Genomic DNA, 25,669 nt, shown 5'->3' on the forward strand with positions numbered 1-25,669 from the left:
AAGAACTGAGCCCTGTGGGACTCCACATGTGAGAGGAGCAGAGGAGGAAGAAGAGTCACCAAGGCTAACACAGAAGGTTCGATCAGACAGGTATGACCTGAACCAATCCAGTGCTGTGCCCCTGATGCCCACCCAATTCTCCAAACGAGAGATCAGGATCTCATGATCCACAGTGTCAAAAGCAGCAGTCAAGTCTAAAAGAACAAGGATAACACAGTCACCGGAGTCTGTAGCTAAAAAGACATCATTGTAGCTACTCTGGCCAGCTCAAAAAAGGACTTCACGTTTCGACTGATGTCCACAGACGTTTATTTATCTTCTTTATATCTTTGAAGTCAAGGAACACCGTGAAAACTAAAATAAAAAAGACAAATACCGTTTTAAACTCTTCATGTCATTATTTACATAAATTACAAATTCAGTTAAACAAAGCACTACAAAATAAAACTTTACCGTGTGCGCCTGTATGACCAGCAGTAGAGTAGGAATCGTTGTTGTCTTATTTCACTGTTTTTTACGACCTTATTACCCTTTTTTCTGACTCCGTTCCTTTAGTTTCTCTCGTCTTCTCCCGCTGTCCTTTACACATTTCCGCTTCTCGTCATATCCGCTCAAGGTATTTTCTTGCAAAAACTACTAAACATATAAAACAAACTAAACATAAACTATGATGCCACGCTATTTACCCAGACAACTGTGCACTTATCAAAAAGATAAAATAAAACGGAAAGAAATCTCGCACTTGTCGTCATGGCAACCCATACACAACTCTGTAGCGCCAGCTACACTCCCACCAAATTACCTTTGATATACAATGAAGATGTTACACTTTACACTTCACACAAATAAATCAATGGTAATTTCTAAATAAACAACTTCCTCTAACCTTACACATTCAGAAAATAAACAATATGGGTATTTAGTAACATCAGTACACTAACAGTATGTTATACCCTTTAACTGCTTTCCACAAGAACAACCAACTTTTGAATGGGTCTTTCAATAATGGATGGCTTATGTAAGCGTTCACCCTTCTGTCCAAGTTTCCTGTCTCCAACTTGTAGTGTCACTTTTCTAACCAGTCCGTCATCGCCCTTGTGTACATTTACAACTCTGCCAAGTGTCCATTCATTACGAGGGATATTTTCATCTTTGACGATTACAATATCTCCAACGTTCATGTTGCGTCTTGGGGCATGCCATCTCTGTCTAAGAGTAATGTTAGCGAGATACTCTCTTTTCCACCTTTTCCAAAACTGCTCTGACAGATATTGGACTCTTCTCCAACGTTTTGTGGCATACACATCTTCTTGAACAAACTTGCCAGGAGGGGGCAGTGGTACAGCACATTTCATGGTGATAAGGTGGTTAGGTGTTAAAGGCTCTAAACTTGTGGGATCACTGATGCTATCAACAGTAAGAGGACGACTGTTTACAATGTACATAGCTTCATACAGAAAAGTCCTTAAGGATGCATCATCCAGCCTTCCAGCACTTTGGGCAAGAACTTTACTCAGCACACTCCTTACCGTCCTGATTTGACGCTCCCATGCGCCTCCTGCATGGCTTGAGCTTGGTGCATTCATGAGGAAGTCGCACTGCTTATTTGCCAAGTATAATGTTACTTTCTCCTTGTCGATTTCTTGTAGAGCCTTTGCCATTTCATTTTTTGCTCCCTTGAAGTTTGATCCCTGATCTGATCTGATTTGTCTGACAGCTCCACGAATAGCCATAAAACAGCGTAAGGCATTAATAAACGCATCTGTTGTCATGTCCTCCAGCATCTCTAAATGAATCGCTCTAGAGCTGAGACACGTGAAGAGAAGGGCATAGCGTTTGTACACCTTGCGGCCTTGTTTGGTATTAAAGGGGCCAAAGCAGTCCATACCTACGTAGGTGAATGGTGGGGAAGGGTCCGTGCGCTCATCGGGCAGGTCTGCCATTCTTTGTTCCTCTGGTGGTGCACGAGCTCTCCTGCACCACACACATTGTCTGATGTACTTAGCTACTGCTTTACCTCCACCAACAATCCAAAATCCGTTAGCTTTGATCTCATTCAAGGTTCGTCCTTGGCCTTGATGCTGCGTCTTGTCATGATAGTGTGCAATAATGAGCTGTGTAATAGCGCCATCTTTAGGGAGTATTACGGGATGCTTTAGCTCATAATGCGTGGATGCCTTTCTCAACCTACCTCCAACTCTAATTACACCATCCTGGAGGAATGGATCAAGTTGATAGAGTCTGTTGTTACATGCCAACTTTTGCGCCTTTTGTTTGAGTGTGTTCAGCTCTTCCTGAAAGGCCTTTTGTTGAGCAAGTTTGACAAGGGTTAATGTGGCTCGTCTCCTTTGTTCCACATCTGGAGACTCTGATGTCTTTATTCTCTTCGTCATGCGTTGGATACGTGCAACAACATTAACTGCAGTAGTCCACTTTGAGAACCGTACCAAATGTTCTGTAATGTCACATTGTTGTGTAGCCTCAGTATTCAGCACTTGTACAGTCTTCACCTCTGGGTCTCCCACCAACAGTTCTGGCATGCTTTGCTCTGTTACTACCTCTGTCCCATAAGAATTTGGGACCTGTGAGCCAGTTCGAATTGGTGAGGTCAGATACCGTTAATCCACGCGAGGCGTGGTCAGCTGGGTTTTCTGCTGTGTCAATGTAGTACCATTGTTCTGGGTTTGTAGTTTGACGAATTCTTTGGACACGGTTGGCTACAAAAACATGAAATCTTTTGGCCTCATTGTTAATATAGCCTAGGACGACTTGTGAATCTGTCCAAAAGTATTCTTTGTCGACTTTGAGCTCTAGTTCTCTTTTTAGCATGCAGCTCACAGCAGCTGAGGTCACGGCCGCTGTCAGCTCTAACCTAGGAATAGTGACTATTCTGGTTGGTGCAACCCGTGCTTTACCCATGACTAAAGTGCAGTGTACTTGATGTTCACTCACCAATCTGAGGTATGAGCACTGGCCATACCCATGACTGCTTGCATCAGAGAAGTGGTGAAGTTCAACTCTCAGGACTTCACCGATGTTCGTGGGCTTGAAGCACCTAGGGATCTGAATCATTTTGAGATTTTCTAAATCTTTCATCCAACTCCCACCTTAGCTTCAGTTCAGTAGGTAGCGGATCATCCCACCCAATGCCTTTCTGACACATTTCCTGCAACACTCTCTTTCCTTCTAAAATGAAAGGGGCAAGGAAACCCAAGGGATCGTAGAGAGATGCTACAACAGAGAGAACGCCACGGCGTGTCATTGGTTTCTCATCGAGTGTCACTTGGAAGAAGAAGCTGTCATTTTCTATGTTCCATCTGATACCTAGTACTCGCTGCACTGGAAGGTCAGTGTAGTTGAGGTCAATGTCCTTTATCTCAGCTGCACGTTCTGTTACATCAATTGAGTCTAGAACGTCTCTGCTGTTGGAAAGAAATTTGTGGAGGTGCAGCTTCCCTCTGGCACATAAAGCTTGAGCCTCCTTTACAAGCTCAATTGCCTCTCTAACAGTTTCCACACTTGCGAGGCCATCATCCACATAAAAATGCCTTTTGACAAAGTTAGCTGCCAACGGGTACACTTTCTCATTTTCATTGGCCAGATACTTCATGCCATAATTAGCGCAGCCTGGGGAGGAGGATGCCCCGAAAAGGTGGACTTTCATGCGGTATTCTGCGGGCTCTAAGTCTGTGTTCCCATTTTCCCACCAGAGAAACCTTAAATAGTCTCTGTCTGCTGAGCTGACGTGGAACCTATGAAACATCTTCTCTACATCACACATAACTGCAATAGGGTGCTCACGGAAACGGCATAACACTCCTGTCAGGCCATTTGTGAGATCAGGCCCCGTCAACAAGTGATCGTTTAAAGCTGTCCCTTCAAATTTTGCAGAGCAGTCAAATACCACCCTTATCTTGTCTGGCTTTCGAGGGTGGTAGACGCCTTGGTGTGGTATATACCAGACATTTCCTTTTGTTGACTCTGAGTCTGCTTTTTCAGCATCACCGTCTCTGAGAACTCCTTCCATGAACTTGACATAGTCATTTTTAAACTTCGGATCTTTGTTAAGTTTCCTTTTGAGGTGCTTTAAACGGACTAGAGCAAGACTTTTGTTGTTTGGGAGCTGGGGGCGTGCTTTAAAGGGAAGAGGCATTTCAAGATGACCATGCTCATTTTCATGAATTTCTTCTTTGAGGATTTGGAGGAACCGGATATCCTCTTGTGATATATCACTGTCACTTGTTTTGGTGTCTGCAAAATCTGACTCCAGTACCTTAATAATGGCAGATGGAGTTATGGGGGGTATCTCTTTCACAGTCACACGATGACATAGGCCAGTTACATCCCTTGCATTGATAGACTGTGGTGCCCCTCCTACGATACTCCATCCTAGGTCTGTTTTAACAGCATAGGGCTCGTTGTCATTTCCTGTGATGACCTCTCTGGGAGCTAGGGCTCTGGAGCAATCATAGCCTATCAACAGTCCAACTGTACAGTCCATTAAAGGAGGAATTTCTTGAGCAATGTTTGCAAGATGCTTCCATTTGCTGGCTGTATGACAGGTAGGAATGTGCGTGCGCTCGAGTGGAATAAAGTCTCTTGTGTAAGCTGGAGGTAGGTCAATGCGCGTACTGGAGAAGAATCCTCTGACTTTAAGTCCTTGTGCTCTTTGACTCTTCACAATACTGTCTCTTTTGACCATGGTTGCGAGCTTTAGTTTTACTGGCTCTGAGACTACCTGCAGCCTTTCACACACTTCCTGATCAACAAACGTGTGGGTGCTTTGTGTGTCTAATAAAGCATACACCAAGGTTTCAGTGTCGGGAGAATTAGTTGTTGAAACCCACACTGGCACAATCATTGAGGTGCTCCCATTCTCTCCTCCTTCCACTGAGCAAGAGAGTGCGGACACATTTTCTTCTGCCTTGCTTTGTGCAGGTTCGTCTCTTGGAGAGCGGTCGTCGTGCAGGGGAGTTGGGTGGCTCCTTCTGCAGATGCTGCAAGTAGCTCTGTTCTTACAGTCTTTTGAGTTATGACCTTTCCTTAGGCATGCAAAACACAGTTTGTTTTCATGGACATATTTTTTCTTATCATCTGCAGACATGTCAGTTAACCTTGGACACTTATGTATGGTGTGGTTTTCTCCACAGCAAGTACACTTGATTGTGCTTGAGTTCTGTGGTGGTAGGTCTCTTTTCCTTTTCTCATCAATGACTCTTGGCATGGTTTCCTCTACGTTGAGCTTAGTTGCGAAGGTTGAGGCGTCTGAAGCTCTTACATTGGTGACAAAGGCGTTTGCTTTTGTGCGTTTTGTTTCTCTTACTGGTATTTCTGCAGGTGTCTTTAAAGCGTGTAAAGATGACACTGGATTACAAGCTATGCGCGCCTCTTTAGAGATAAAGGCAGTGAAGTCTTTGAAGCTTGGGTAATCCTTGCCTTCATCCAGCTGTGCTGTTACATATCGATTCCAACTGGACGTTATCCAATCTGGAAGTTTGACCAATAGCTTCTGGTTCTCCTCACAATCATCTAGCACTTGTAGACCCTTTATATATGGCATTGCATCGCTACATGTTTGAAGGAAATCACTGAATTCTCTCAATTTGACATACTCTTTACCACCAATTTTCGGCCATTTGTTGAGTTTCTCTCTAAAGGCGCGTTGCACTACAAATGAATGTCCATATCTTGAGTTTAGCCTATCCCATGCTTGCTTATAGGCTTCTTCATCTTTGCGATAGAAGCTGCCTTCGAGAGTAGATTTAGCCTCTCCTGCTATGTATTTTTGCAGGTAAAATAGTCTTTCTGCAGGGTTTGAGCATCTCCCCTCTATAAGAGCCTTAAAGCTTGTGCTCCACTCTATAAACTTTAAAGGGTCACCATAAAACACAGTAGGCTCTGGAACTGGTAACCTAGTGAGAGCTATTGACTCTTGAACTGCTTGCACAATGGCTGACTCACTTTTTGTGACTGGCTGATCATCACATTCAATGTAAGAGTCAGATAGGGAAGAATTCACTTTGCTGTGTACAACTCTTTCACTTTTTTCCTTAATCTCTTCTTCAGTGTAGACTTTCAGTTTTGCTTGCATCACTTCGATATCTCTTTGATTTTCAAGTTTTTTCAGTTGCTGACGTTGAGCTTCGATAGTTTCTTCCATTTCTATTTCAGCTTTCTTTGCAGCTAGTTGAGCAGCTGTCTCTGCTCTCTTGTTTGAGATGCTAGGTGAGTCTGAAAGACGGTCAGAACGAGGGTTGCTTGCAATTACTCGGCTGGCAGTAGATCCATATATTGATCTGGCATATTCATTCTCAAGGAGCATGCGTAATCTTGCTTTTTCTGCGACAGCATTAAACTCACTTTCTTCTTCTGTTAGCCGTACTCTCATTAACCGCAACAAGTCCAACGTTACAGCAGAGCATGCATCAACTTTTCTCCTGATTTCTTGACATGGGACTATTTGTTTTCTTATATTGTCATAAATTTCCTTCAAGTCAGAATCTAGTATTTCAACATCATCCATCATGCTGTATAAGTCTTTTTCTGGACATGCTTCCTTTAATCTTGTGCGAATGTCTCTTACTTTAATTTTCCACTTGTCGTAGAGTGATTGGAACTTTCTTTCCCTTTGAGCTAACTCTTGCTCTTTCAGTTCCTGCATTTTGGGAGTAAAATGTCTTTCACGGGAGGATTTCCTTATTTCTGTTTCAGAGTGATCAGTTACGGCATACTTTCCATTTTCTTTTGGTCTTACATCTGCCTCTTTACAGACCTCTCTTTGTTCTTGAAGCTCAATCTCGATTTGATCATCATTTTGTAACAAGGGGTTATCATAGGAAGTCATTTTGTTACTTATTTGAGTCTTTAATTATCCATCAGTAGCTGAGGCCTTATGCAGTTTTCTCAATCTGACCTTGGGTTGCGCATTTCGACTTGGTCTTGCTCTGAAGCGTGTAGCTTGCTGCAGGATGCGAAGAACTCTGGCGCCACCTTGTGGATACAGGACGAGGCAGCCTCAGTGTGATGGATCAGGTCACGTTTTCACTGTGGCTACTCTGGCCAGCTCAAAAAAGGACTTCACGTTTCGACTGATGTCCACAGACGTTTATTTATCTTCTTTATATCTTTGAAGTCAAGGAACACCGTGAAAACTAAAATAAAAAGACAAATACCGTTTTAAACTCTTCATGTCATTATTTACATAAATTACAAATTCAGTTAAACAAAGCACTACAAAATAAAACTTTACCGTGTGCGCCTGTATGACCAGCAGTAGCGTAGGAATCGTTGTTGTCTTATTTCACTGTTTTTTACGACCTTATTACCCTTTTTTCTGATTCCGTTCCTTTAGTTTCTCTCGTCTTCTCCCGCTGTCCTTTATACATTTCCGCTTCTCGTCATATCCGCTCAAGGTATTTTCTTGCAAAAACTACTAAACATATAAAACAAACTAAACATAAACTATGATGCCACGCTATTTACCCAGACAACTGTGCACTTATCAAAAAGATAAAATAAAACGGAAAGAAATCTCGCACTTGTCGTCATGGCAACCCATACACAACTCTGTAGCGCCAGCTACAATCATTAAAAACTCTGATAAGAGCTGATTCAGTGCTGTGCAGGGGTTTAAAACCGGATTGGAAAACCTCTAAAATATTATTCTGCTCCTCCAGAAATGCCATCAATTGAACGTGAACTACCTTTTCTAGGGTTTTAGAAAGAAAAGGCAGTTTGGAGATCGGCCTAAAGTTAACAAGAACTGCAGGATCCAGACCAGGTTTTTTAATCAGAGGTTGTACTACTGCATGTTTAAACAGTTCAGGGACAACACCTGAGGACAGACTGCTATTAATGACTGCAGTAACAGATGGTCCTACAGTGGGGAAAACTTCTTTAAGTAGCCGAGGAGGAAGAGGATCATTTGGGGAACCTGAGGGTTTCAACTGACCAACAATTTCCTGTAAGGAAGTCAAAGTCACAGGCTCAAACTGGTCAAAGACAGCAGAGCAAGGGACGGAGATTGAAGGGTCATAAGCAGGGACTGAGATTTGAGCCCTAGCACAAGCGACTTTATCAATAAAAAAGTGAAGAAAGTTTTCACAGACAGCAGGAGAGGCTTCCATGCCAACAGTCTGTGGGGCATTAAGAATCCTGTCAATAGTGCTAAACAAAACACGACGCTTGTGACAGTTTGACAGAATAATATCTGAGATCACGTCTGTTGTCACTTCCTGCATGGGTCCATACCATGTCCATACATCGCAGTCACCTCTAAAGTGATAGGTTGTTAAAAGAAATGTTGCTTCTCCTTGTGTTGCCAATCGCCCTTGAAAATAAAGACGTTTTAGATGTAAGCACTTATAAGCACATGTACACATCTAGAAGAGAAAAAAACGTGATGTTCTGCGATACAGCAAGACGATATTATTAATACGGCAGATTCCTTTTACAAAAATCAATAGTTAATAAAACAGAACTACGACTTTTCTATATTAATTCCTATCAAAAGCTCCCATAAATTCACGTCATAATGAAGGAAACTGGAAGATCCAACAACAGGCAAACAGATTGTAAAAGTTGATATTTCATTGCCATTAATTAAAATTATTTTCGGGAATTGACACCGAACTACTCATGTAGTATTGGAAAATACAAATAAGGTCTGACATTGATGTTGTTAAGATAAAAATAGCCTGATGAGGGAAACATAAGAAATGATTGACACATTTTTAAACAGAGTCTGGCTTGTTTAGTTTTTTTTTTAGGGTACAAAGCTTACCCTGCACACACAGTACAAAAAAGAGCCACCACAAATACGATCTGTACTTGACCATCTTCCTTGACCTGTCTATTCAAAGCTATGTGTGTAGTAAAAAATGCCAGATTAAAAAAAAGTAAATAAAAAAAACACCATGAAATAAAATGTTGGACTCAACATAAATCAACAAAAATAAAGCACAACATCCAATGTATTAATCCATGTTAACAGTGAAATTATGTTGCGTCTAAATAAAGAGAGTGATTACAAAAAAAATAACCCCTGGACAAAATCAATCTTGATGAACAGTGAACCAAGAAAAGAAGAAATGAATGATATATTTTTTAAATGTCTGTCTAAATATAGAAGAACAAAGAAAGAAGACACAAACTCGTTTAGTAGGTCTAAAGAGCGACTTTAAAAATGTCCTCAAAAACAAAGTTGAGCCACTCTCAGTGACCTCTCCATCACTCGGCGTAATGGTGCCACCTAGTGGTTGGTTAAGACCCTAATTTGAGTTGAGTGGCTATGTCTCAGATCAACCACAATAACCAAAATTATCTGTTCATCTGTTTTTAAAATTTTAAATCAACACACCGTCTAATAATAACAATAATAAGTATAATAATAATTACATGTGTGTATATATGTGTCTCTCTAAAAATAAAGAGATACAGTAGATCCACCCTTATTTACAGTATGACATCACTTCTTACCTGTTAAATATCTTTAAATAATATCACAGCTTACAGCTATATTATTTTAATTGTTTCAGCTGTTTTTACAAACAGACATTTTAAGCTGTACCAATAATAACATATTTTTTTCCTTTTTATTAACACACTGTGTCCTCTCTGTCTTCTTCTTGGATTTGGTTGTTACTGTATGTTTCCAAAACTGTACAAACGGTTTATGACTCCATGCACACAGATTTGTAAACCATTAGAATTGGCTTTACAAGCTTTGAACCTTTCTCAAGTGGGGTACACAGATGCTCTGGGCCCATTTTACACCCGCTTGCGGACTTATCGTGAGATAACTGCGCCCCTACGGCATACCTTTCACAACGTGTGTGAGGCGAGAGGAGAGAAAGTATACTTGAAATGTATACTTTTTGTGCTCTCAGATCGTTAATATGACATATAGTAAAAATTGTTGCTTAAATGCAGGCCTTCCGACTTAAAAAACCCAACAACAAACAAACAGGACTTGTTGAACTGGCTTCATTCATGAGTAATGATTGAATAACAAGCCGCCCAGAATAAATAAGTGGGCTGTGTTATTTTCCGGGAAGGTGCGTCGATTTTTGGCAGCTATTTAACACAGGTGGTCTTTGGAGTTTATCACAGTCAGCCATGGGTCGTCCTGGGGTTCAGACGTTGACATGGACACTGTTTGTCTACCTGAGTTTGATGTGTGTGGATCAAGCAGTGGCAGGGCCGTAAGTTCCCTTTTATTGTTGATAAATTTGATAAAATTCACACTTTTGTTTGATTGTAAGTTTAATTTAAGTTTAATACTTCGATGCTCAATTTGTTGTGTGCAGGCAGTTCATGGTCACCATTCCTGCAGTCATCGAGGCTGGAGCTGAAACGCCGTTCTGTGCGAGCCTCTTGAAGCCCAATGAGACCCTGGTGATGACTGTCTCTCTGAGGTCCCTGCAGCAGAATATGATTCTCATGGAGGAAACATCCAGTCAGGAGTTTCATACCTGCATTAAGTTTACGGTCAGCTTTTTGTTTTGCTTAAATCCTCTGTGGAAATGTTGTTGTAACTTTTAAAAACTGTCATATAATGGCTTAATACGGACACTGAAAATGGAGAATCATAACGCAGGGTGCCAAGGAAATGATCAGCTTTCACAACTATTGAAACCCTGTGCGCAATATTCGGTTTGTGTTGTTTATTTTGGCGTCCCCTGTAGACAAAGTGGAACCTCTGCTTCTGTGCCTATTCCCTGCCCTCATCAAGCGGTTACACGTTTAATATATTATCTGGAAAATGTCACATCACTTTACCCACTGGAGCTTAATTTAAAAGATTAGATTTTAATTTCCATCAATGGGAAACACTAACATGAGAAATCTTATACAAGGCAAGGAACACTGATTAAATAGACCGGGGTAATCAAACACAGACACAGGTGAGGACAATCAACAGGAAGGTAAAACAGGCAGGAGTAAAGACAACACTGGGGACTACTATAATCTAAGCAGTTTATTGGTTCTACACTACAATTGGGTCCAGTTCCCTGTTTTCATTCGCAACGAGAAGACACTAAAAAAAGTACCCTTCTTTCACAGGCTCCTTCAGTTCAAGAGGAAGTCCGGATGTTGGAGGTGCAGGTCCGCGGGGCAACGTTTAACTCAAAAGAAGTCCGAAAAGTTCTGATCAAAGCCTACCAGCCCAGCACATTCATCCAAACGGATAAACCGATCTACCTCCCAGGACAAACAGGTTGTTAGATAGTTGTCTGGCTTTCAATTTCTTATTACATAAAATAGGTGTTTATAATTTATTGAGTGGTTGACTTATTGCTTGATGATTAAACAATGTAAGGAAATTTGCGTCCCCCTTTAAATGGTACCACAACAAAGAAATGATATACTAGAGACAAATGTCCTTTTTGTGCAAGGTTTAGGTGGATTGAAAGTAATACTCAGAAGATGAGGTTTTTTAACTTCATATCTCTTTGCACATTTCTCAGTGAATTTCAGAGTCGTCTCTCTGGACAGCAAGTTGAGACCTGTCAATCGCTTGGTAAGAGTGTAAACGGCCTTTTCCTGGATTATTAGATTTTATTCATCTAAAGATTGGTACTTGGGCTGATTTTATAATAGATTTACTGAAACACTTAAACGTCATGTATTGTTCTAATGTAATGTTTAGCAGTTTGGTCTTGAAACTCGCTAGAAAGCCAACCTAGGTTTATGATGGAAGCCTCAAAGAGTAAAATAAATTCAGTGTTTAATTGCCAGTAAAAAACTGGAAATGATGAAACACAATGATTTTTCTATGGAAAATGAAATGTAACCAAGACACTGGCAACAATGACAGAGTCAAAATGTCCTCTAATACAGCTTTCTTTTTTCACAGTACACTGTCATTGAAATTAAGGTAAGAAAACATCTACTCACCTTTTTCGATGTATCAGGACCTGTTTCACAAAAATATGACGCACACTAACTTGTGCAAACATGTCAAAAAAGATGTATGATTTACAAATCTTTCAAAGTGTTCCCTTGCACCCCTAACTGCGCTGCAGAGCGAAAATGAATCTCAATAAGTTATTCTTTTTTTGAATGAAATGAACTTCATGCTGTCATTTGGGAGAGAAGTTGGCAGTTTGGTCTGGGCTTTATTCTGTTTTGAATACATGTTTCTCCTGTATTTTAATTTTGCACCTTCGTCATATACAGGATTCAGCCAACAACAGGATTGGACAGTGGTTACAAAAACAATCCAATGGGAAAATATTGCAGCTGTTTTACTCCTTAAACTCTGAGGCTCGTGAAGGAACCTACAGTGTCATTGTGTCGATTGGGGTTAAGAAAATTGTTCACACCTTTAAGGTGGAGAAATACGGTGAGTTATTTCTCCATGCCTTCTATTTCAATACGTTTGTATTGAAGCAATAATAAAATGTTTTTGTCTGCAGTTTTGCCGAGATTTGAAGTCAAAATAGATGCAGCTGGTGAAGTTAGAATCGGACAAGAAGACATTAAAGTTGTAGTTTGTGCAAAGTAAGTCAAGCTTCTTTCATTCATTCACTCTTAAACAAACTAACAGAAAATGTCTCTATTCAAACACCATGTTTAATTTGTCTATGTAGATATACATACGGGCAGCCTGTTCCAGGAAATGTTACAATTGAGATGCACCGACCTCTCGGTCACTATTATACAAGGACCTTTGACGTCACCCCTGATAATCCAGCTCGTGTCCCTGAGATAACACCCCCATCTCACATGGAGATAAAACAGGTAGAGTCTGCTGGAACCTTACATGCATTACTTGACATTCAACATACTTCTAAATAAAGAAGAAAGTATATAAAGGCTCCTGTCTTATCATTCCAACACAAAGAACAGAAGATTGTTTTCCAGCTTGAACCAAGCTTCAACAAAACTGGAGACTGAACCTCAATGTCCTTATTTTGATTTTAATTAGTCTGTTAAATTAAACTTTTTAGGCGGATAAGACTGGCTGTGCAACTTTTCTTATCAAGATGTCAACTTTCACAAAACTTGACCAAAAAGTGCTTCAAGATTCACTGCAACTCAAGGCCAGCGTGGAGGAGGAGGGAACAGGCAAGTGTCAATCTTGTTTTGAAGTCTATTCATTGTTTATATCTTTATGAGCTTTAACACTGAGGCTTCTTGTACAGGTATTTCACACCATAATCAGAAGAGACTTGATATATCCTACGTCATCGGAAAGGTTTTCTTCATTAACACACCCGTGATTTACAACAAAGGATCAGATGTGGAGGGAAAAGTAAGTTCACGCTCACTCGTGCATCAGATCCTGAGCACAGTCTCAGCTTTTCGTTTAGTCATGCAACTTTGTGCTTTTAACAGGTCAAAGCTGTGACTTACGACAACACACCCATCCCTGGCATGAAGGTGCAGTTGTTTGAGGAAGAGGGGTGCTCTTCACGTCTGCTGCAGAATCTCATAACTGACAGTGAAGGTGTCGCAGCTTTCACGATCAGCACAGCTGAGTTTAAACACCACATCCAGCTTCTTGTAAGTACGATGTGAAACTGCACTAGAAACTAAGACAACATCAAAACACACAAAGGTTTAGACCTAAATGATCAATACGCTGCTACTGATCCTCTCTATGCACAAATATCTGCTTCAGACTGGATTTTGGCGTCTTATGAACAGGAATGTACAGCTTTCTGTTTTGTCGAGTTGATCGATCGTGTTGGTTGGGATTTGGTTTCTTTGCAGGGAAAAAGTCGAGAACAGAATATGTGATGTACATACTTCTGTTACACCTTTTAGGGATCTGTATGTTCATATAGACGCAAACAAGACATCAATCTGACATCACTACACACATACTCCCATGTTGTCATAGTAAGTTACACAGAGGGTTGTGAAGCTGTATACTGAGTTGTTTTAGACTCTGCAGCATATTATTTCATCATAGTTTTCATGAACCTGAAAACGATGTTGTTACTTTAAATGAACAGGTTTACATTATAAACCCAAAATGATGTGAAGTGAGTATTATTTCAGAGGAGAGAGTGGGAACTCAAACTGAAGTTATTCTTTGATGAACTTGGTTGAAGCTCAACACTCATAGGTTCATTTCTCAACTTCACCCCACAATCTAGGTAAGCAGCAAACCCTCAGTGAGATACGATGAGCATCAATCTCCGTACTACGAAATCGGACAACACACACTGACCTCGGTCAAAGATTTTGCTCCACAAACTAAAACAATCAGCTACCTGAAGGTGAAGAGAAACTATCGACCACTTGCCTGTGATACAGAAGCAGAAATCTTCATCCGTTTCGTTGTAGTCGGAGAAGCTCAAGGCTCTGCAGATGTCATGTATCTGGTGGGTGAACTGTTTGGAAGTCTATTCATGTTCTTCTGACAAACAAGAAAAGCACAGTTTGTAATCTGCCGTAATAAGAATGAGGTGTCACTGTGAGAGAGCGTTACTTATTCAGTGTGTCTTTTAAACCCCACAGGTCTTATCCAGAGGAGCCATTGTATGGCAAGGATTCAAACAAGTTGAAGTCCAAAATAAATCAGGTATTAAAAGACTGGCTTGAATCAGGAACTTTCTTTCCATGAAGGCCCAGTATGTAACTTTTAGTCTCACCTCTGGTTAAAGGGGGGGGGGGGGTGGGGCTGGTAAGGCTGAACAAGAACAATGCACACCACTTTGCCCTGTTTGCAACACATGGGAAATAATTTAAGGACTTTCAGGAACACAAAGAAGTTTCACTTCAGTGACACCAAACTGAAAGAAACTGAACTGCTGTTCTCTCCTTCTTGCAGCTGATCTTTGATATAAGTTTTAAAAATATAGGATTTCTTATCAATGCAGCAAAAGTTTCTGCAACCATGAGAACTTGAGAAAGTATCGGCTCTGCACAGGGTATCCTGTTAACCATTTCTATATTTCTGTCTGTTTCAGTGACTGAGCGCGAGATGTCCTTCAAGTTCAGAGTGTCCCCTGAGATGTCTCCAGACGTCCAGGTTGTGGCTTACGCTGTCCTCCCCAGTGAGACGGTGATCGCCCACAGTGCTGACTTCTCCACTGAGAAGTGCTTCACTCACAAGGTCAGTGTGTTTTGTCTCACAGACTTTGCTTCTTAAACACTTTTATTGTGTCCCACTGACAGTTTTTCTTTGTCAGGTGTCACTGGAGTTTTCTCCATCCTCGGCTGTCCCAGGAGAGGAAAACATCCTGAAGTTGACGTCCCATCCTGACTCTCTGTGTGGACTGAGCGCTGTCGACCAGAGCGTCCTCATTAAAGAGCCCGGGAAAACTCTGGACGCAGAAAAGGTAAATGCTTCAATAAACCAAGTGTCTATTAGTCTCCATCAAGAACCAGGGGACTCTCTTTAACATGACAGATTTGTCCCCTGTTGGAAACTCATTCAGCTGCCTTTCTTTTCAGATATTTAATCTGTTACCAGTCAGAAAATCTACACGTATTCCATACTCAGCTGAAGACCCTTTAGAGTGCCTGACAGTGAGATCAACACATCGCCCACGGCGTGTCATAGATGATGCTTACAATGTTTTCCAGGTAATTCTTATGAAATGTTTGAAATATTTAAAAAAAGGTTTTATTTAATACATTTTCAGTGAGTTTCCTTTGATGTTTTATCTAGAGTGTTGGGCTGAAGATGGCAACCAATTTGCTTATTCGGACGCTATCGTGCCTCATCGATAGTGAAGAAGAACCAAGCTGGGGCTATGGTGACTTTTTGTCTTTCATTTATCATACTGTACTTGCTCAATGACACTCAGAAGCTGTCAAAAGATTTAAAGCACAACATGTTCTGATGGAATATTTTCTGGTTTCTATACAGAAGATTATATTCTTTGCGCGGAGGCTGAAAATCCTGACGACTCAGAGGGAGTTGTAGAGACTGTCCGCCGTTTTTTCCCTGAGACTTGGATTTGGGACCTTGTGGAAGTTGGGTGAGCTTCTATCACACACCTGGCAAAATGTCCCAAAGCATTTCTACCTTTTACACATGATTGTATGCAGTGACACCTGCAGGATTACATTTTATAGCATGCACTTCACAATAAGCACTACAAACGTTTTGATGTGATTTCAGTAGCTCATTATGTTACACCAGAGATTCCCATTGAAAGCCGTCCTTCTATGTGGTGAGTGGACCGGCTAAAGACTGCACCTCGAAAACCTAAAGGAGAGAGGAACCAAAATTCAGTTCAGACAAAACAACATGCTGGAATGTAACTATTAAAAAACATAAATCTAAGGGCGAGCTCAGGCTGTACAGAGAAGATTTGAGCTTCTTAACACAGTTTAGGTCTTATTTACTGTACCAAGCAGGATCACATCAGCCAATCAAAGAAAAGAGACGAGAACTTGATAAAAATGGATTGACTTAAGAGTTGTTTGTTGATCCATCCTACACTGCTTTGATGCTGATGAACTGGTTGTCATCAGGTTTGAAAGCACTGTGCAAACTGGTAATGCTGTTATTCAGAGTGACACTTGATGTAACATTTCCTGATTTCTTCAAGTCATAATGCAGACCTAGGTGTTCATTATTTTTTCTGCTTCAGGGAGACTGGAACAAAGGATGTGCCCGTCACTGTCCCTGACACCATCACCACCTGGGAGACGGAGGCTTTTTGTTTGTCACCTCAGGGTTTTGGTTTAGCTCCTCGTAAAAAGCTCACCGTCTTCCAGCCTTTCTTCCTGGAGCTCAGCCTGCCTTACTCCATCATCCGAGGCGAGAACTTTGAGCTGAAGGCGACCGTCTTTAACTACCTGTCCAGCTGCATCATGGTAACCAATGTTTATAGTCAGATTATGCTGTGGCATCCCTTCTGCAGTGAGACAAACATTTTAATCTTCAAGAGCCCCCGGGGTCACCTGGAGTTTACCCCCGCTGCACTGAGAGGATCCTGTTTATCTTTTTACTGAGTTTAACTATAAATATTAAAAAAATATGAGGTAATGTGAAGGGGTTAAAGTAAATAGTTAGTTGAAAATACTCCATTAAAGCAGATATAGCTTCAGGACTACAACAACGTACTTGTGTCTCTTAACTTCCTGAAATCAGTTAAAATAATGTCAACAAAAACCTTTGACACCCGCAGTCACATAATCAACTTTATTTTCTGGATGGAAAGCTTATCGATGTGATTATGAAGAGCTTGTTTGGATCTTTTTTTAGATCAATGGTTGTTTGCGTTTTGAACATGATAAAATACAGTTGTCTCTTTTCAACAGGTCACTGTGACTCCAGCCCCCTCCTTGGATTACACGCTCACCCCCCTCTCTGGTGACCAGTACACGTCATGTTTATGTGCCAACGAGCGCAAGACCCTCAGCTGGATCATGGATGCCACAGCTTTAGGTGATGGTCAAGTCTATTTGTGTTTGTTTTTAAACTGTTTGTTTTCACTCATGCACTCTGAAAATGTTGAGTAAATGTCAGACCAAGCCGCTCAAAAACAATTTTATACTCATCGTCACCATTCTCCTGAAAAACCCTACAAACTAGTATATAAAGTTACCTTTTTGCCGACACTGAAATGGATTTAAAGTTGTTCTCATACAAGTGTAAACAGGCTGTCTGGCATATTGTTGATAATGTTCTCACTTTGTTTCAGGGGTTATGAACGTGTCTGTGACTGCTGAGGCTGTGGCGTCTCACACTTCATGTAACAATGAGATTGTGAGCGTGCCGGAGAGAGGTCGCATCGACGTGGTCACAAAATCCCTCATTGTAAAGGTTTGTACCTTACAGCACAATGAAAAAGGATCTCTAACTCATACAGAGAAACTTCAACTGATGTATCAGGGTGTTATTAATCGACGCACTCACCCTGCTTTTACTTGGGTCAGGCGTCTTCAACAGCATTATTTTTGTATTTGAAAAACTTGACAACTTACAGTATTCAAGTCTTACTATTTTTGTGTGATCCTGCAGAGCGATCAGTCACTGTTTACGTTTATTTGAAGGATTAGTTGGTCTTTATCACTAATGAATACAGTGTCTAATTTAAAGCAGCGTTTATGCATCATAGCACCAGGCTATAAAAAGAGACTGGACATGACATTGAGATCAGCTTTTCTTTTCTGTAGTATCACAGTATTATCATTAGCATCTCATGCTAAATATGTGGAAGTGACATCATTTCTGCTCCTCAGGCTGAAGGAACTGAGGTGATCAAGACCCACAACTGGCTGCTCTGTCCCAAAGGTCAGTGTGGAAAAAGCAAAAGATTCTTCCCCACATCATCATGTCGGTCTTTTTGAATTTTATTCTGAGTCCTCGTTTTGTTCTTCTCTGTAAAGGATTTGTTTTGTGTTTACAGATGAGACTTTGACAGAGGAAGTCGAGATATCGCTCCCTGAGAATGTGATCCAAGGATCTGCCCGTGCTCTTGTTTCAGTCCTGGGTAAACTGATGATTTCTCTTTGCTGCAGTGGCGTGATTGTCTTCACAGCTATTAACAGACTTTAATGTGTGGCTTTGTCCTGAAAGGATTTATGGACCTTAGTATTCATGGTGTTTAATAAGAGCTAAGTAATAAAGGTGGCGGAAAGATCAATGAACCTCAGTCACCAATCTTTCTTAGAAGACATTTCTTCTCAACTCATCCAGTTTTTTTTTTTTTTTTTTAGATAATTCTGACATTCCCCAACATTTTCTTTTCTGGGATTTGTTGCTGTAGGTAAAGACAAAATCAACAGTCAAGTCTCAGAAGTTTACTTGCACACATCTAAGTGCTGAAACGTCCTTATCTAATCAAATACCCAAACATCCAGAATATAAATCTCTGTGCTATATAAGCCACAGTCTGCCACTCGGAGAGACCCCCAAAACAAATGATGACACTATCTTCCTTACAAGTCCTTCCGACTGTTTGGAGATTTTCTTTTTAGCTGAGGAAAAATCCCGGATAAGAAACCTTTGGTGAATGTGAAAACTGTGTAGGTGGGTTTTTTTCTTCATGAGACCCAGTGTTGCTGATTTGATAAACTTTTAACCATTTACAGTGAAATTGAAAGTGTCCACAATTGCAGCAATGAATGAAGTCTGTGTTTTTGTTCAGGTGACATCCTGGGCCGAGCTCTGAAGAACCTGGACGGGCTGCTGCGGATGCCATATGGATGTGGCGAGCAGAACATGGCTCTTCTGGCCCCGAACATCTACATCCTCCAATACCTGAAGAACACACAGCAGCTGACCCCGGCCATCATGGAAAAGGCTGGCAACTTCCTGACCAGTGGTGTGTATCTGTTGTTTTCTTAGGAATGCGAAAAATAAAATATTCAGTCTCTTCCATCTTTCAACTAACCTCATCGTTTTTACTTACTTAGAATAAATGTTGCATGATGTGTTAAAAACAAAAGATTCCTGCAGTTAGGATAGTTATACAGATGCAATAGAAGCTTAGTCTCCAAATGGTTGTCATAGTAACATCACATTTTAAACCAATTAAGAAACGACCCTACTCAAAAAAAATCTTGAATTCAAGAACTCACATACTGAGGGACATAACGAAACGTCAGCATCGCCTCAAACTTCCTCTCTGTGAATCTTCCTGAATATTTCCCGTCGTGTTCTCACATCAGCTCACCTGTTGAAAGTGTTCAGTACAATCTGTTTTCATCTGTGATTGTTTAACAGGCTACCAGAGACAGCTGAACTACAAGCATCATGGAGGAGCTTACAGCACATTTGGAAGTGGATCAGGGAACACTTGGTGAGAACATTACTGAATCCTATCCACATGTTCTGTGTAGACAAATGTTTCTATTTCTCCATTATGCATTCAGGTTGTTGTTGTGAATGTCTAATCTAAGTAAGGTTAAGATCCTTGTATGGTTGGATGTAGTGCAGGACAAACACTCTTTCAGTCTTTAAATTTCTTTAGCTGCATTATCGATCTTTTGATACTACTCAGAGACATGGAAATAAATGTTTAAGCCCCTTGTTGTTGTTACTTCTCTAGAGAGACAGGAAATGTAAGGGGATGTCGTGCACCAAACAAAGGCAGGATTGGGAGTAAAGAGGTTCATTATCCAGAACACCCTGCAGCCAATCAGAATCAAGTCTTCACTTAGATGTTGGTGTAACTTTGTTTCATGTTCTCAGGCTGACGGCTTTCGTGCTGAGATCCTTCGCCAAAGCACAGTTGTTCGTCTTCATCGACCCAGAAAAGATTTCAGAGTCAAAGTCTTGGCTGGTGAGCAAACAGCAGGAACATGGATGTTTCCAACAGTTGGGGAAACTCTTCCACAACAGAATGAAGGTAAACACAAACTGTCTGTGTAGAAATGACAGACCAGTCAGCTCTGTGGGTCAAATTTAAAAAAAAAAAAAGGCTTTATCGGCACATATTTATATTTCCAAGGTGAAAATGATTCTGTTAATAGAGACGGAAGAGCTGATTTGTTTCATATCTTATCAGCTTAGAGAAAACTGTGTGCAGAATTGTAATTTTGATTAAACTTTAATGTTATTGTATCGTTGGACATCCCTGTCACCGTTTGCTTTCTCTCTTCAGGGCGGCGTCTCTGATGAAGTGACTCTCAGTGCGTACATCACTGCTGCCTTCTTGGAGATGAACTCGTCTGTTAATGTAAGTACAGACTTGTTCAACAGCTTTGTTGTGTGTTATATTATAGAGGTAAAACAACAACGTCACACTGAATTAAAAAGAGGAGTCGAGGGGCGTTGAGAATGCCCAAATTAAAATCTTAAAGAAAGTGTAGGTGACTACAGCTGATGTGTGCTGTCAATGATTTAACCAATCAGAGAGCAGTAGAGCACCAGGAGCTGCAGCATGTGCTTCACTAAAGAGACACATTCAGAACAAACAGGGGTTTGAGCTTTCTGTCAGGACAAACTGTTCCATCCAAAACACAAAAAGAAGCTCTGGACAGCCAAAGTGAAAGTCAGTCAGTGAAACGGCTTTAACTGATTCTGCTGACTGTTTACCTTTTGTGCCATTAATCTCTGGAGGCTGATGTGATTTGTATCTCGCAAACTTTAATTGTTTTCTTCACTTAACCGTGAAAATAAGAGACGGACAAGTCTGGACACGTCTTCTAGGTTTTCTTTATCCAGGTCATTTCTGCATTTACCCAAATGGTACCTCATGGGCACCATTTCAGTGACGCACAGATGACTCTTTATTAAAACAAGATTATTTTAAATGTCAGAGTTTTGACGTCACATTTTAATTTATTTATTACGATGATTACTTCCTTATCAGATCATGTGGCTTCTTAAACGTGTTGCAGGATCCTGTGGTGAAAAGCAGCCTGTCCTGCCTCAGGGAGTCCATCAGTGACCTCAGCAACACCTACGCCACCGCTCTGCTGGCGTACGTCTTCACCCTGGCAGGTGACATGGAGACCCGTGCTCACCTTCTGAGACACCTTGACACAGTTGCAATACACAAAGGTGAGTCTTCCCCCTCAAGGAACCCCCTCTGGTATCGAAGCTCTGACAGTATAGCTCACCATGAGTGTGTTTGTGTTTCAGGAGGTTACCTCCACTGGTCTCAGAGCGCAACAGACACCTCCTCTCTGTCTGTGGAGATCAGCTCTTATGTGCTGCTGGCCAAACTCAGCATCTCTTCTCCCACTGCTGAAGACCTGGGATACTCCACCCGCATCGTCAGATGGCTGACCACTCAGCAGAACTATTTTGGAGGCTTCTCCTCCACACAGGTATCCCTGAAATAGAGTCAAAGTGAACTTTTTTAGAAGAGAAATACTTTACTAAAAATGTTCTCAGACAAGCCTGTGACTTAGCTTGAAACTCTTTTTATAAACAAAGTTAGCCAACATAAATTTGATTGTACACAAATGCATCAGGAAGGGAAGAAGGAAAGTACAGTTACAAAACATCTAAAGTCTTTTGTTTTCTTTAAATGTATTTTCCATAGTTTTAGTTGTTTCTGGCATTGCTTTTGTCAGCCATCATTTCCTCCTGTAAATAAAGCCTTCATAACAAATACTACTGATCTCGTGTTTGTCGTAGGACACAGTGGTGGCTCTCCAGGCTTTGGCTCTCTACTCCACCCTGGTGTTCAGTCCAAAAGGTTCCAGCACGGTGACGATCCAGTCTCCCAGCATGCAGCTGTTCTTCGACGTGAACCAAGAAAACAAGCTGCTCTACCAGGAGCAGGTGCTGCAGGGCGGGGCCGAAAAGTACAGCCTGCAGGTGAAGGGAACGGCGTGTGCTTCAGCGCAGGTCAGTAAACGTGTAAACAAATTGTTGCTGATAACACTAATAGAATCCTCTTGATGAACATGTGGTATGTTTTATTTCTGTCTCCACTGTGACCCATTCACACAACACTATCTGTCCTGTAAAGGGAGAAAACAAGTTTTAGGTTCACTGCTCCTGCAGCTTGGACTCTGCTGCAGGAGGATTTGTGTCTGGGGGAGCGGGTCTCTTAAATGTGTTAAAAAGTAGACTGAAGATGCATCAGGTTACAGATATTAATAATACTTTTCTGCTCTGTGACTGAGATGTTGAATGTGTTTCTGCCTGTCTTACATCAGGACACTTTCAGGAAAGACATTCTTAATCTCAATGAGGCTTTACTGTTGAAATGAATCTGATGTCAAATTTCTTTGAGTTATTTTCTGTCTTCAAGTTTATTTAAAGTCAAATATCGCAGCAAGTTTCTCACAGTCACAGCGCCAGTACATGTTTGGCCTTTACATGCTGCAAAGAAAAAATGTACAGCTTCAAAATCAGGTGAGAAGAGTTGAAGATCGTTGTAAACTTGTTTTCCAGATTTCTCTTCACTACAACATCCCAACTCCAACTGCTGTCAGCACGTTGATGGTGAATGTCGAACCAGAAGCTGACTGTGGCAGCGCCTCTAACAGACGCAGGCTTTCCCTGAAATTCAAGAGCTTGTAAGTTAAATTTCTACACAAACTGGAACCAAATTCCAAATAACTTCATAATGGATCACTCGCATACCTACAAACCGCACACAAACACTTTAAGCGTTTGTTTGAATCAGATGTTGTCTTTTTGACTTTTTTGCATTTATGAAGCGGGCTCAAAAGCTGTACAATCCTGATTTGTGTATCATAGTAAAATGCCTTACTGACTACTGTAGTAAAAGGCACCTGATATTTGCAGCAGCACCCAAACGTCCCCTTTTTCCTCGCCTATCACAGGATGTAAAATAGAATGCATACGTATACTCTGTACATGTATAAGCTGTAATGTTGAGAACAAATGAAAGGACACATCTTGTGGTCAATGACTGATTTTGACTTTTTGAATTATCTGACAAAACCTACACTGCAGTGAAAACATCAATCTAATGATGTCTTTGTTGTCAGGCCAATAACTGTTGTATGAAGGAGCTCACAGTGCACTGAGTACAGGATAAGTCCCTGTGTAACTAATTTACTGCTGTGTACAGATACAGCGGAGCGGAGAACAATACAAACATGGTGATCCTGGATATCAAAATGCTCTCTGGATTTATCCCAGACCCAGAGTCTTTGAAGAAGGTCAGTTATACCTCATTGTTAACCTGAGAGATGATGATGTCATCATGATGGTGATAATAATTTGCTGTCTCCTCACAGCTCAAAAGCGCCCCGCTAGTGGATCGTGTGGAAGAAAAGAAAGATCATGTTATGGTTTATTTTACGGAGGTGAGATGAGTCAAAGTGAGAAATAAAAAGTAATGCTCTGCACATTAGTTTCAAACATTATCGTCTGTTTTCTTTTCTAATAGTTGCTGAAAGACACACCCATCAATCATGAGTTAGCGCTCATGCAGAAGCTCTCGGTGCAGAACTTGAAGCCAGCTGTTGTCAAGATCTACGACTACTACCAGCCAAGTGAGCTAAAATTACATTCTTTAAAGACAAAGGCTGACTGTCTGCTAAACACCACAGCCTTTGTCTTTAAAGTACTTTGTATATGTAAATCTAAAAAGTCACTGCTGTTCCAGGTTGGATTGGGGAGCTCAAAGCCAGAGGTAGCCAGAGTCTCTAGCACAGCTGTCTGCATGCTAGAAGCCTACTTTAATTTGACTGTGAAGCAGAGTTGTTTAGGCCTGAGGGATAAATGGGGTATTTTAAGAGATGAGCCAAGATTGGAACAGCCTTCCCTCAATGATCTCTAAATGCAACAAGAAAGCTATCATTTTATTTAATTGGCTCAGTAATTTGTTTTTGATCGTTTTCTTCTTTTTTCCTTTCAGGTGACCAGGCTGAGACTCAGTACATCTACCCCTGTGTTACAGGAAACAAAGTGTGAGAGCGGCTTGCTTTCCAAACATTAAGTCATCAGATATATAGTCTTAATTTTTAGTTGTTTTCACACATGCACTCTGAATAATTTCCTTTTTTAAGTTTACTTTTTTTAAGGCAGGTTGAACCCCAAATCTTCCAGAGTTGGTTGTTCACACATGCACCTGCGTGTGAGGCTATCCCTGTCTGATACATCCTCCTTTGACCCCACTGGTCTAAGGAGGCAAGATGTAATGTAAACAGCAGGACAATCAAAAAGCTGACAGCTGTCTTTTCATTTGCAGCCTGAACACTGATGTTGTCTTGATGCTTCCAGTAAGAGTCTAAAATAAACCTCAGTTTTATTCCAAGTCACGTCTGCTTGAGTGTATTTATTTTGTTATAAATGTTTTTATTTTTTGACCACTTGATGGCAGCACAATATGCCGTTGTCCAAATTAAAATGAAAATCAAAAATTCTTAAACTCATCTAAGTGGATTACAAGGAGGAACATGTAATGAGACTGGTGCAGGGTTATATTTAGTAAAACTATTTGAAATTATATAGCTGTAAGCAGAAACATTGTTTAAGGGCTATTAACCTGTGACCCCTTCATTCTTACTGACCTTGGATATCATCTGATTTATGGTTATGGTGGTTGATCTTACACATATTGAGCTCTCTTTTATAAATTGCCTAAATTAAACATAATGAACGGTAAAGAAACAGTTTTCACAGAAGCGTGATCCATTTTGTCGTCGCATCAAAAATGTTTTATTTGGAGATGCATAGAAATGCTTAATTAACTTTAGAGTCTTAACCAAGCACCCGGGGGTATCATTACTGAGTGGAGTCCTGGCTGAACCTTGTTTTTGTGCACATGTTTTAAAGTTACTACACTCATTTCTACTCTTTATTTAGATGGTCAAAATCTATTTTTTTGTCCAGAGCTTGAGATTGTTTTTGTAATCACCCTCTATCTAGACAAAAAATATTCTGACATGAACTAATCCATCGAATATTGTCCTTCACAAATTAAAGTGTAAAGCAAATTTGAAAATTACATGGCACCAACCGAAATGCTTCATAATTTTTTAGATTGTATGCGTTTATCTAATTAGCATTTTAAGTTTTAATCTTAAAATATAAATTGGTTTATTTCACATTTCAACATTTTTTTTTACAAGAAAACCAAAACGACAAGGACAGTACAATAAAGAGGTAATGTAAAGGGGAGGATGGGAGTTAGTATTTGAAGAGACACTTAAAGTTAAATGCATGAAGAAATGTATTTTTCATTTTCAGAATATACATCATTGAATTAAATTTAAAATGACATCACTAATCTCAGTGGTCGTCACATTGTTACGTCAACTAGGTGAAAATGTGATCGCCTTTCTGGGTCATTCAATGCCAATTGGTCCAATTTTA

General features: G+C 40.6%; 3 protein-coding genes across 3 annotated transcripts; 2 read left to right on the forward strand and 1 right to left on the reverse strand.

Annotated features, from left to right (window-relative positions):
- Positions 1–292: 292 nt before the first annotated feature.
- On the reverse strand, positions 293–3,095 carry LOC306830209 (uncharacterized protein). The gene is made up of 2 exons (XM_079353529.1): positions 454–3,095; positions 293–354 (listed from the first exon to the last, which is right to left on the reverse strand). Exon 1 carries the CDS (start codon positions 2,538–2,540, stop codon positions 957–959), a length of 1,584 nt encoding a protein of 527 aa, XP_079209655.1. The 5' UTR covers positions 2,541–3,095; the 3' UTR covers positions 293–354; positions 454–956.
- Positions 3,096–9,581: 6,486 nt separating this feature from the next.
- LOC306830024 (alpha-2-macroglobulin-like) lies at positions 9,582–14,375 on the forward strand (the record flags this gene model as incomplete). The annotated part of the gene is made up of 9 exons (XM_079353241.1): positions 9,582–10,202; positions 10,308–10,488; positions 11,065–11,218; positions 11,469–11,521; positions 11,858–11,878; positions 12,181–12,346; positions 13,149–13,258; positions 13,342–13,509; positions 14,109–14,375. Exons 1-9 carry the CDS (start codon positions 10,117–10,119, stop codon positions 14,373–14,375), a joined length of 1,206 nt encoding a protein of 401 aa, XP_079209367.1. The 5' UTR covers positions 9,582–10,116.
- A 40-nt stretch (positions 14,376–14,415) lies between these two features.
- LOC306830025 (alpha-2-macroglobulin-like protein 1) lies at positions 14,416–24,608 on the forward strand (the record flags this gene model as incomplete). The annotated part of the gene is made up of 23 exons (XM_079353242.1): positions 14,416–14,428; positions 14,925–15,070; positions 15,147–15,296; positions 15,412–15,486; positions 15,629–15,716; positions 15,830–15,941; positions 16,560–16,785; positions 17,233–17,359; positions 17,616–17,737; positions 18,157–18,208; positions 18,324–18,407; positions 19,065–19,241; positions 19,643–19,718; positions 20,111–20,267; positions 20,523–20,597; positions 21,262–21,424; positions 21,506–21,693; positions 22,007–22,219; positions 22,772–22,896; positions 23,418–23,508; positions 23,587–23,655; positions 23,739–23,844; positions 24,210–24,608. The coding sequence occupies 23 exons, from the start codon at positions 14,416–14,418 to the stop codon at positions 24,263–24,265; spliced, it is 2,691 nt and encodes an 896-aa protein (XP_079209368.1). The 3' UTR covers positions 24,266–24,608.
- Between the last annotated feature and the right edge of the window lie 1,061 nt (positions 24,609–25,669).

The sequence above is a fragment of the Symphodus melops genome, assembly GCF_947650265.1.
Source record: "Symphodus melops genome assembly, chromosome: 10".
In the NCBI taxonomy this organism is placed as follows: domain Eukaryota; kingdom Metazoa; phylum Chordata; class Actinopteri; order Labriformes; family Labridae; genus Symphodus; species Symphodus melops.

Excerpts from the sequence above, each read along its gene's own strand:
- LOC306830209 (XM_079353529.1), bottom strand. The coding sequence starts at position 2,540 with ATGCCAGAACTGTTGGTGGGAGACCCAGAGGTGAAGACTGTACAAGTG.